Source organism: Canis aureus, chromosome 10 (assembly GCF_053574225.1).
Source record: "Canis aureus isolate CA01 chromosome 10, VMU_Caureus_v.1.0, whole genome shotgun sequence".
Lineage (NCBI taxonomy): Eukaryota > Metazoa > Chordata > Mammalia > Carnivora > Canidae > Canis > Canis aureus.
The window spans coordinates 24,379,672-24,391,863 of NC_135620.1; the positions used below are offsets into that span (position 1 = coordinate 24,379,672).

Here is a 12,192-nt window from a genome sequence, read left to right on the forward strand (position 1 = left end):
TGAATATTCCCCATCTTGTTAGCAGGTGGAGGTCTCCTCCTACCTAACCATAACCAGTAAAAGGCAGAACCTGAGTCCTTCTAACATGCTTTGGACACTACATGACACAATTAGGCATTAATTTACCAACAGCGATCAAAGGCACACTTTCTGGAACAAGACAGCTGGATTCAAATCCTGACTCCATCATTTATTAGTCTTGTAATCTGAGAAGTGGGGTCAAGTAGGAGTTCCAACATCACAGAATCGCGCTAAAAATCAATCCTGTAAAGAAGTTACTCCCGCTTCCGGTGGGTCTCCGGCCCTTCCGCGGCGCCGGGTCGGCCCCGCCGCGCGAGCGGCCCCGGCCCCGCCCCCTGCCTGGCCCCGCCCCCTGCCCGGCCCCGCCACGCGCAAGCGCAGTCGCGCTCCGCCAGCCACCCTCCCAAGGCTTGCGTGCTGGTCGTCGGCGGGAGATTGGGTCTCGCGATGTGCGTCTGCGTGTGCGTGCGCGGTCCTCGCGAGCTCGCGCACGCCTCCCCTCGCAGTCCTGGGCCGGGGCGGCCTCTTCCTCCTGCGTCTGGGGCAGGACCCTGAGAGGTGGCCGCGGCGAGAGCTGAGAGTCAGCGTCCGGTTCGCCGCCAGCGGCCTCGCTGCCTGCCCGTCTGACGTGGGCTCTTCGCGCAGCGCCGAGGCGGCGGGCTGTGGGAAGGGAGCTGGGCCGGCGGGAGCTTCCCAGCTGATGGGCAACCCCTGGGCGCGCTGAGGGGCCGAGCTACCAGCGGCTGAGGTAGGTGGGCGCGCGGGGTTTTGTCAGTCTGGCTCCGAGCGGAGTCGGGGCGGCGGGAGCTCGTGGAGAAAGGCGAGGAGGCGGCCAGGACGGGAGTGGCCCAGCCCGCCGGTGCGGAGAGGTCTCCGACCCACGTCTGAGGAGGGGCTCTGGCCCAGCCCGCAGCGGGAGGAGGGGCCCCGGACGTAGCCTGCTCGTCCCTCGGCGTGGAGCCATTATTGGGGGGAAATGCCTCCTGCGGCGGGGGGGAGGGGTCACCCTTTCTTTTCTTCGAGAGGTCTCAATTAGCCGTCCTCCGTGCTCCCCGTGTTAAATTAAAGCCTGCCGGCCTCGAGGTAGACGTCTAGATTGAGTGGCCTGTGGACTTCTGCAGCTTGCACAACTCCCGAGTGCACGGATAGCGGGCTCTGAATTTTGCTTCTTGGAGATTACACGACTCTTTCTCTAGTGTGGGCGTGTATCTTCTGCAAAGTTTTTATTGCTAATACATTAATAATCTCTTTTGGTTACAACAGGTAATGCATTTCCAAACGGCTCTTGTCAAATAAGGATTCTGGCCCCGGGGAAACTGCGCGTGGGGCACAGTTAAGGGGTAGAAAGAAGACAAAGAAGGCCGTTATTTATGATCTGTCCTGGTATCAAAACTTTCCGTGGTGGGACAGGATGCATAGCTTCTGGCATTCGTCTTGGCCTTTGCTGAATAGACTTTGAGTGATGTGGGTCACAAATGGACTTTGGTTTAGAATTATTAAAAAAAATTAAAAAAAAAAAAAAAAGATTCTATGTAATCGTTACAACCCAAACCAACCTGAAAAAAATCTTTGAGAATTACGTGATGTTTGGATCTTTGGAAGAGAGCAAAACTTGGATTTCTTGAAAGGAAGATTTTTCTGCATGTTTAGAAAGCTTCAGGAATGCTTTGTGAAGTTACTAAAAATAGTTTTAGTTCTTTATGTTGGCAGTAATGCGTGCCACATTCAAGAGAAGAGAGGAATTGCTTCATAAAGAATGGCGCACCCAAGCTTGGACTTTTGGGTTTAAACGCAGTAAAAGAGCTTTGTGCATTGCAAGTTTTAGTGTGTGTGTGTGTGTGTGTGTGTGTGTGTGTGTGTTTTAAGATTTATTTATTTTAGCGGATGGGGGAGGCTATGGGAGCAGCCGAGGGCAGGAGAAGAGAGAATCCCAAACGGACTCCCCGCTGAGCTTGGAGCCGGACGCGGGGGCTCAATCCCACGACCCAAGCGGAAATCAAGAGTCAGTCTCAACCCACTGAGCCACGCAGGCGCCGCAGTGTGTGGTTTAAAAATCCTGATTTAGTCTTAGTTAAAATATGTCGAAGCTCTTAGTTGACTCCCTTATATTCAGTGAACCATCTTTAAGGTAATTAATCTTTGAGAGTCTACGCTTTGTTTCGTAACTCTTGGCTTTCTTTCAGTCCAAACTTTATAGAAATGTATTCATTCTGACTCTCTTAAGAAATGTGGCCTGCATACTTTGAACTCTGTACTGTATTGTGGGAAGAGTCTTACAAGAAGGAACAGTAGGCTGACCAGCCCTGAAGTAGGAGTAGGAGACATTATTAAGAGTAGGATTAATTAATGCCTGTGTATGTAAATAGTACTTACAAACATTCATATCCTGTGTGTGTGTGTGTGTGTGTGTGTGTGTGTTGTGTGTGTGCAGATGATGATGCACACAAGGATCTAATGGTGTTGATTCCCATCTTAAAAGGTTGGAATTTGAATATAGAAGGGATTGGTTTTAGCTCTGTTTCCTTATTAACTACAGAAGTGACTGTCATGGTGAATTTCTTTTCCAACTCTTTTTTGTTTGTTTAAGAGAGAGCTGGCTCAGGCCTATGGGTGAGCAGAGTAGGGAGGGACAGAGGGAAAGAGAATCTTAAGTTCCACACTAGCGTGGAGCCCCACTTGGGGCTCAGTCTCGCCCCTGTGGTCATGACCCTAGTGAAATCAAGAGTTGGACGCTTTAACCAGCTGAGCCACCCAGGTGCCCCTCTTTTCTAGCTTTTTTTTATTTTTTTAAGATTTTATTTATTCACGAGAGCCACAGAGAGAGAGGCAGAGATATAGGCAGAGGGAGAAGCAGGCTTCATGTAGGGAGCCCAATGTGGGACTCCATGCAGGACTCGATCCCCGGACTCCAGGATCACGCCCTGAGCCAAAGGCAGGGAGCCACGCAGATGTCCCTCTTTTCTGGCTTCTTAATCAGTTATTGAGTAAACAAAATGCTGATTTTTTTGACAGCAGGGAAGGAAAACACAAAATATAGATAGAAGACTAGCCCTTAGAAATGATCTTTAAGTCAGTGTATCATTGTATTTCCATTGGAATAAACAACTTTACTCCTGTTTTGTGTCCTAGAGCTTAGAATAGTGTTTTGCATGGAGTTGGCTCTCGATAAATGTGAGCTGTGTCAGAAGTAAATTAACATAATACAAACCAAATGCCTAAATTCCTAGAGAAGATTAAAGGAATTGGTGAGAGGTGCTTTTTTTTTTTTTTTTCCAAGTTACAGGTCTACTTTTTATTTATTTATTTTTTAAAGCTTTATTTATTTATTCATAGAGAGGCAGAGACACAGGCAGAGGGAGAAGCAGGGTCCATTTGGGGGGAGCCTGATGCGGGACTCTATCCTGGCTCTCTGGGATCACACCCTGGACTGAAGGCGACGCTAAACCGCTGAGCCACCCGGACTGCCCTACAAGTCTACTTTTTAAGTAGTGTATTTTTTTTTCAGTGTTTGTTCGTATCTGAGTAGAAGATACATGGCAGCATCTTGCCTTTAAAAGCCTAATGTAATATAAACTGAGACTCGGTATCTCTGTATTAGCTGAGTGCTAATGTATCGTGAATGTTCTGCTACACTAAAAGAAGGTAAAGTTAAGGGAAGTAAGGTCCAGAAGAAAGGTTTAGTAAATTAATGATAGGAACTGAAAAAGCATGAAATGTAAAGCACTGAAATAGACTGTGGGAAGAAATGTTTTCTTCCTTTACTGTCAGTGCTACTTGTGGAAGGGAACTTGTACCTTTCTACCTCTTTTTTACTAGAGCTTTCTTTGCAGCAGAGGAATTTGTGAATAATAAAATTGAAAAAGGCATCACTTTTTCTCTTAAAATCTTCTCAGAGGTCTGTTTCTCTTTTTTTTTTTTTTTTGTATGTTGTCTCTAGTTCAGCCTTATTGGCAATAAACTAATATTTTGATTCCTGCCTAATTCCTGTTTATATTTCTGAATTAGTTTATAACTTGAGGGGGGAAAGGAATGTGGTTAGTTCCTTCACAAATTCCAACATTAGCTTTTCTTGAATATGAAAAACAAAGCTGTTTGACTTTGTAGATATTATCAACAGAAAGGTTTTGTGGATTTTTGGGGAGAGGAGCTAAAGACATGAATAAAAACTTAAACAGGATTTTTTTTTTTTAAGATTTTATTTATTTATTCATGAGAGACAAAGAATGAGAGGCAGAGACACAGGCAGAGGGAGAAGCAGGCTCCTCGCGGGGATACCGATGCGGGACTCATCCCAGGTCTCCAGGGTCACGCCCCGGGCTGAAGGTGGCACTAAACCTCTGAGCCATCTGGGCTGCCCAGAATTTTTTTTTTTAAGATTTTATTTATTTATTCATGAGAGACACACAGAGAGAGGCAGGCTCCATGCAGGGAGCCCTATGTGGAACTCGATCCTGGGACTACAGGATCATGTCCTGGGCCAAAGGCAGACAACTCAACCACTGAGCCACCCAGCATCCCTAAACAGGAATATTTTAAAGTGGGTCTTATGTTTTCATTTTAGTAGAGCTGGGTGATTCTCATGGCAGGGGTTGAGTTTTGCCCTCCAGGAGATATTTAGCAACATATGGAGAAACTTTAGATTGTCAAATTGGGAGGGAGAAGAAGAGAATGTAGCTACTGACATCTAGTGGGTAGAAGCTAGGGATGTTCCTAAGCATCTTAAAATACACCAGACACCCACTCCCCCCAAGAATTGTTTGACTCAAATGATAATGCTATTATGGAGAAACTCTGATGTATTTGTAGATTACGTTGAAATTGTTGATCTGAAGTCAGGTTACCTGAATTCCTTTTTGGCTTTACCATTTCCTAATGAGTGCCATTGTCAGGTTGCTAAAAATCTCTCAGTTTCTGTAAAATAGGTCTAATAATAGTATGTTCCTTATAGAGTTGTGTGGATTAAGTCAGATAATATGCAAAGTCCCAAGCTTATTACCTGGCACATAGTAAATGTTCAAAGACTTAACTTTCAGCTCATATTACTACATGTGGAACACATTTTGATGATCTCTCTTAATTTCTGAGCTGAAATTAGAATTTGTGCTGGTGAAGTGATGATTAATAACCTATTTCTTATTATATCCTTAGGGACTGAGTGAAGAATTGCTCCTTTTAATATTTGTGTTTAACTCAATCTTGTTTTACAAGACTTCAGCCATAAACAAGTAGCTTTTTATTATAGATATTCTTTCTTTATAGTTAAGACTTTTTTTTTTTTTTAAGATTTTATCTATTTATTCATGAGAGACCACAGAGAGGCAGAGACACAGGCAGAGGGAGAAGCAGGCTCCCTCTGGGGAGCCTGATCCGGGACTTGATCCTGGACCCAGGATCATGCCCTGAGCCGAAGGCAGACACTCAGCCACCGAGCCACTCGGACATCCCTATAGTTAAGATCTTAAGATAGTTGGCAAATAGCTTTGTATGTGTTGATTTTCAGGAATTATTTAGTAATTTAACAATTCAATTCTATGACTTGATTCTCATTTCCTTTTACCTTTATAACAGGTTTTGGTGCAATTTTACATATATGGTATAGGCAAACATTAACAACTTGGGGGCTAGATCTTACTATATACATCTGTGACTTTTTCTAAAACTGAATTAGAACCTGTATCTTTATACCTTATTGAAATATAATACTGTAGTGTCACCAAACTCATTCTCTATGTGTCTAGATAATATGGCTGTTTAGGGCTGGCTTGTTTTGGTGGTGATTGTAATACATACTTTATAAAGAGAAAAAAATCACAGGGATGTCTTCACAGACAAAACAGAGACTGGTCTGTTCATTAGTCACAGGGCTCTTTTAAGGGAAGAACATCCACACATGTTTATAATCAAGGAGGAAGCAGTATTGTACATTCAACTTTCTGTCTTGATAACCATACCTTCAAAATAGGAAGTATTTTATTATGATTGTTACCCATATTTTTGTAGTATAATTCTCACTTGTGGAAGAACTCATTTTAGCTAATGGAAACCTCTGTTCACCCTTTATATTAGTACTTCCTCCTATTTAGATAGATTGGGGTTTTTTGTTTTTTGTTTTGACTGATTAGTTAATTTTTTAAAAAAGATTTTCTGTATTCATGACAGATGTAGAGGCAGAGACACAGGCAGAGGGAGAAGCAGGCTCCCTGTGGAGACCCTGATACAGAACTCAATCCCAGGACCATGGGATCACGACCTGAGCCAAAGGTAGACGCTCAACCACTGAGTCCCCCAGGTGCCCCTGATTGGTTAATTTAAAGGGAGTCAGTACCTTGAGAGATTGTGTTCTTTGCTTGGCACATTCAGTGCTTTATAAAGTGTAGTACACTGAGAATTCTTTTTTTTTAAAGATTTATTTAATTTAGAGGAAGCATGCATGTGTGCGAGTTTAGGAAGGGCAGAGGAAAAGAATCTTCAAGCAGACTCCCTGCTGAGTGCAGTGATAGAACCCATGGGATCATGACTTTAGCCACAACTAAGAGTACGATCCTTAACTGACTGAGTCACCTAGGTGTCCCTTTACTAAAGATTCCATATTAATAATAAATTATAAGGGCAGCCCAGGTGGTTCAGCGGTTTAGCGCCGCCTTCAGCCCAGGGAGTGATCCTGGAGACCGGGGATTGAGTCCCACGTCGGGCTCCCTGCATGGAGCCTGCTCCTCCCTCTGCCTGTGTCTCTACCTCTCTCTCTCCGTGTCTCTCATGAATGAATAAATAAAATCTTTAAAAAATAATAATAAGTTATAATAAGGAGGAAGTGTCCACCTTGTGGCAGCTGTGGCCAGATCAGAAGTGTATGTATGTAAGAAACAGAATAAAAGGCCAAAAGAAGACATTCTAAGAATGTTAAGCAAATGAAAAAAAAATATTGTTACTAAGAGTTCTTGTGTTTGTTGTTATCCTTTTAAGGTTTCATGATCTAGAAGAGCCTATAAAATGTAACAGATTTATTCTGTACTTTATCCACTTTTCCAATTCCTAAGCAGAAAACATGGCTACTAATGTAGTATTACAGTTGAGGTATCTCGTGTAAAGTAAGTCCATATCCTTGATTAAGTTGAGGAAAACAAGTATCTCTGAATCTGTTGATGTGTGTTTGTTTATAAGTGGTCTAGAGTCTTGCCTGTCAGCATAATTTTTTTTTTTTCTGTCTGTAATTTTAGATAGCCTGTATAGTTTTCGGAAGATGGGCTATTTTCCCACTGAATGCTGTCATACAGGTATATATTTGTATATGTGTGTTTATGGATATTCGTCTTTTATTTTTGGTAGAAAATGATGCATCCTGTTGCCAGCAGTAATCCGGCTTTCTGTGGCCCTGGCAAGCCTTCCTGCCTCAATGAAGATGCCATGAGAGCTGCTGATCAGTTTGACATATATTCCTCCCAGCAAAGCAAATATAGCCACACAGTCAGCCACAAACCAATGGCTTGTCAGAGGCAAGACCCGTTAAATGAAACACACTTGCAGACTACAAGTGGCAGAAGTCTAGAGATAAAAGATGAACTAAAGAAAAAGAAAAATCTCAACCGATCTGGAAAACGTGGCCGACCTTCAGGAACCACCAAATCTGCAGGGTACCGTACCAGCACAGGCCGACCCCTGGGAACCACCAAAGCAGCTGGATTTAAGACAAGTCCAGGCAGACCTTTGGGTACAACTAAAGCTGCGGGATACAAAGTAAGCCCAGGGAGACCTCCAGGTAGCATTAAAGCTCTGTCCCGTCTTGCTGATCTTGGTTATGGCTGTGGCACCGCTGCTTTTCCTTACCCTATGATGCACAGCAGAGCAGTTCATGGGGTAGAGGAAACCAGCAGCGAAGTCAAACCACCCAATGAGTGAATGAGGCAGGAAAGGAGGGCCAGGTTTAGAAGGAAGATTGTGAATAATCCCAAAGCTTCTTGGATTTATTTTGACATACATAATTTTATGGCCTGGGCTTTCCAAATTGTTTCCCCATTTGATTTGTTTTCTTCCTTTTGCTCAGAAACTGCCATATGCTGACAGATGCACTCAGGGCATGAGCAGTGGCATTGTATTTGTATATAGGTTCAAGTGTAATACCTAACTAAATCATTTTTGCTTTTCTTTTAGAGTTCTGGTTGTGTCTCATATTTCATTACTCCTTTGGGCCATTCTAAATAGATGCTTTATGTACTAAACAACTGAAACCATTATACCTGTTAGTTTGTGAAGTAAACCTACAGTATAATAAAGGTAATATCCAAGGTATTTTTAACTGATGGAACAAAGCAAACTAATGATTCAGGATTACTTGAGGTAATGGCTGTGAGTTTTTGTAACATTTATTTTCATGAGACTAGACTCAGATATTTGTATGCTTTGGCATTTACATAGAACTTCAGATGTTAAAAATCTTACTTTTATTGTTCTAGGTTTAAGCAGCAGAATCTTATTTATTTTATTTTATTGATTTACATGGTGTTAATTGATTTAACCCTTATTCCTAAAAACTCTTTAGTGTTTGCCTTTCAACAATGATATGTTGTGTATTTCTTAATTGCCTAAGAGCATATATACCAAACACTACAAACAATTCATATTTACAGAAAAATTCAGCTTTTTAATAAAAACTGCACATTACATTTTTGGTGAAATATGCATTCTGAGAATAGCATACTTAATAGAAAAAGAAACATTCTTAAGGTCTGCATGTAGCTGTAGTCACTACAATTTGCCTTTCATATATTTAGTTTTAAAGCATTATGCTTAAAACATTTATTAATGTTCATTTATTAAAAATGTTTTTTAGTTTTTTCCCTGAGAAATTGTCCCATTACTTAGCACTTACTGTGGTTTCAGGTTTATATCTGCCAAAGGACGCAAATCAAGTGGTAGAGTCTAAAACTGTTATAAATAAACTGCAATTGTCTGTCAGAACCCAAATATTAAGGAATACATAGGAATACCATCTATGCATGCATCATGTAAAAAAAATATGTTGATAAGTTTCATTGAAATTTAATTGTGGCTCCAGTGAGACCACTTCATCTAAAAAAATTTTTCCAACGTTTGCTTTAGAAGCAATATAGAAAAAAAAGGTATTGGGTAGATATGGATGGTAGGGACAGAGAAAAATCACTCTTCTCCCCTTTCTGAAAGTAATAGTCTTTGTTAATAGACATTTTATTTATTCTGAGTTTGTTCTAAATAAAATAAACTATTACAAACTTCGGATTTGAAAAACAATTCCACTCAAATCGTGGAATTTTAAATGCCTTTGAGATTATAGTATAGATTTGCAGGACCCAAAAACTTTTAAAATAATTAAAATTTTAAAAGGGCACACATTGTGTTGTTGGGCTTGCTCTCAGTTAATGCAAACTCTGATTGCAAATGGATGTCATGTTTCGTACCTTTTTTATTAGGAAAAAAGCAGCAAGCCTTCAGGTGTTCCAGTGATGCCTGACACAATGAGCTGGACTTATGCTGCTCTTTACAGTTAGAGGTGTTGCATTGTATGTGGGGACTGTGTGTGCACTGGCATCTAAGACAGTGACCTCAACAATTTTAGCTTTGCACAAACCATAGAGAACAATATTCGATGACTATATAATCAGTTGTAACATTCTGGCAGCTAAATTGCTACAAGAGTTTCTCCTTGCAGAAGCTCAAAATACAAAACTTTGAATAATTTACTCAGAACAGTATAACTTCTGACACACACAAATGCTTACATCTTTATTCATATATTCGTGTATCCACTTTTAATATTTATGTGTCATTTAGTTGTTTCTCAAGATGATGTTCAGCAGTTGGCTACTTAGAAATATACTTAGAAGTCCTCTTCTGAGTTCCTGAAAACAGTTGTTTAATTAAATGTTATACTGCAAGGTAATATAACTGTCAAGGATTTGGTTTCCTGTTGTTTTTATACTGTGTCCATTTGACATTTCCTTTCAGTTTATTTTCATTCTTGATTTTGATGTACATACCCTTCCCTTTCTCTCTTCCCTTTGCTTCATTTATTCCCCTCCTCTTTCCCCATCCTCCAGCACATCTACTCTGGTGCTGTGCTGTGTGTCAGAAGATAAAACAGGTGTATTATTGTATAATGAATTTTGTATACATGTTACTGAAATGGTGAAATCAGCTAAAGGAATTCTGTTCATAACCGTGTTTATTAATATCAGGAGCTATGTCCCAGGATAAAAAAAGGGGGACAAATGGCTACAGTTGTGAATGGTTAACAATGTTTAGAAAGCTGAATTTTCTGTTCATGTAAGTGTTTACCTGGAGTATTAGATCTGTATGGTGGTGAGCATCTCCTGATTCCACTTCCTTTTCTCCTTGTGAACAGTTTATTGGTGCCATGCTGAAGAGAAAGACATCTAAGTGATAACATGAAGTCTTAAAATATAAAATATTTTTACTTCTCTATAAAGACTACATTGTGCATCTTTTGTAACACTGTCTCGTCATGATAAACACTGAAATAGCATGTTAAAAAATTGCCTATACTTTAATATAATCAGTTGGGGAAAACTGGCCTTTTCCTCCAATTGTATGATTGTTTCTTAAAAGGTAAATTGCTAATTTTATATTGTAGAATTCTGTTCTTCACATAATAGGTCTCACTATTCTGTATTAAAACTGTTGGTCAGAAAATGAGCTATTCAAGTAAGTTTGCTTTACTTTTTTTCTTTGAAAACTATTTTAACATGCCTTATTTATTATCATGTTAACAAATAAGCAGTAATACAAATGAAATTTTCATTTTTTGACAGATAAAACCTTGCATAACTAATCTTTGGTATGGGATGATTTTGATACTATCTTTGGAGTTTTGCACTGGATATTAAAAAAATACTGGCACAATGTATTGGAAGAAAACAAGTATCTGATTAATTTTTAATATTTGGGGACATTTTTAAAATCAGTGTTCAGTTAGACTGAAATATTCTTTATATTTTTTATTTACTTTTTAAAGGAAACATCTGTTGAAGTAATAAAAGTAATCTTCATTCCAGACTGATGTTTGTGTGAATTTACATGTATATTTTCATGAAGTAATAGAGTTTCTTTGAGTCAAGGAGGAAAAAACAATTATCTGGACCCATTTGTTAGGTTAAAGGTGATCCATCCAGTGTAAGAAAAACCAGTGTATGAGCTAAAACAAAACAAAACAAAACCCCTTCTCCTTTATATTCTAAGAAGCTTTAAAAGAATAATTCAGGGGATGTTGGCAATACCTGCTGCTCTGTCAGTCATTGTCTCTATATGCAGTAAAATTTTATCCCTCTATAACATAAACCTTCACAACAGTTCAAAATGTTTTTTTCCTTGGACATAAAATATTTAGATGCTATTATATTTTTGTTTTTATTATGGCTTAACTATATGCTATTAAACTCTAGGATGTATCTAAATCTTTCCTTTGCTTTTCCCTCCACCTCCTCCCAAGTAGGTAAATCTGTACTTTCACAATGTATTTAATTTTTGGGAAATTTAATGCTGTAGTAAATCAAGTGTGTGATTTATAGTAATCAGACCACTTTGATTCTTTAAGTTTCACAATTTCCTTTTTCCACAGATAATTACAGAGAAAATAATTACCAAGTAACTGATATAAGCACGCTGTCCTCTGCTGTAAAAAGTCCAAATAGATACTGTGTATGTTTTTATGTCCATGAACTTGAGCTACTCGTGTGCAATTATGTGTATGGGAATGGAGTAGTGTTCATGATTTGTATCTACATCATCATATGGATGTATATTTATTAATAAAGTCATTACTTTAAAACCAACAATGTTTACTGCTTTATTAGCACAATATTTGTGAAGTAGAGGAATGGCAAGTAGTAAACCTTTATCATGACTGGATCTTGTATTTTCTTGGCTTTCTGAAATCTCCCCTGTAGTTTGTTTTTCTTAAAATATTTACATAACTGCAATTTAAAATCCTAACTTATAAACAAATCTCACATTGTTTGCTTTTTCTTCCCATTATTAAAATGCAGCAGGCTACTAGTTCTGCCAAAGGCTTATATTTAAATTTGAGTATGGTTGATCTTTTTAGTTTAAAAATTTCAGGTATTGGGGCCCCTGGGTGGCTCACTCTTGGTTTCCACTCAGGTCATGATCTCAGGGTCATGG

At 39.7% G+C, this 12,192-nt stretch overlaps 1 protein-coding gene across 2 annotated transcripts; it reads left to right on the forward strand.

The window, feature by feature from the left end:
- Nucleotides 1–454: 454 nt before the first annotated feature.
- On the forward strand, nt 455–11,846 carry C10H5orf24 (chromosome 10 C5orf24 homolog). 2 transcript variants are annotated; one of them, XM_077911724.1, is made up of 3 exons: nt 455–769; nt 6,181–6,282; nt 7,348–11,846. In XM_077911724.1, the coding sequence occupies exons 2-3, from the start codon at nt 6,259–6,261 to the stop codon at nt 7,915–7,917; spliced, it is 594 nt and encodes a 197-aa protein (XP_077767850.1). In that variant the 5' UTR covers nt 455–769; nt 6,181–6,258; the 3' UTR covers nt 7,918–11,846. The 2 variants fall into 2 exon arrangements, with proteins under 2 accessions (XP_077767850.1, XP_077767851.1); XM_077911725.1 differs by lacking the exon at nt 6,181–6,282 and having other exon boundaries at nt 461–769.
- The last annotated feature ends 346 nt before the right edge of the window (nt 11,847–12,192 follow it).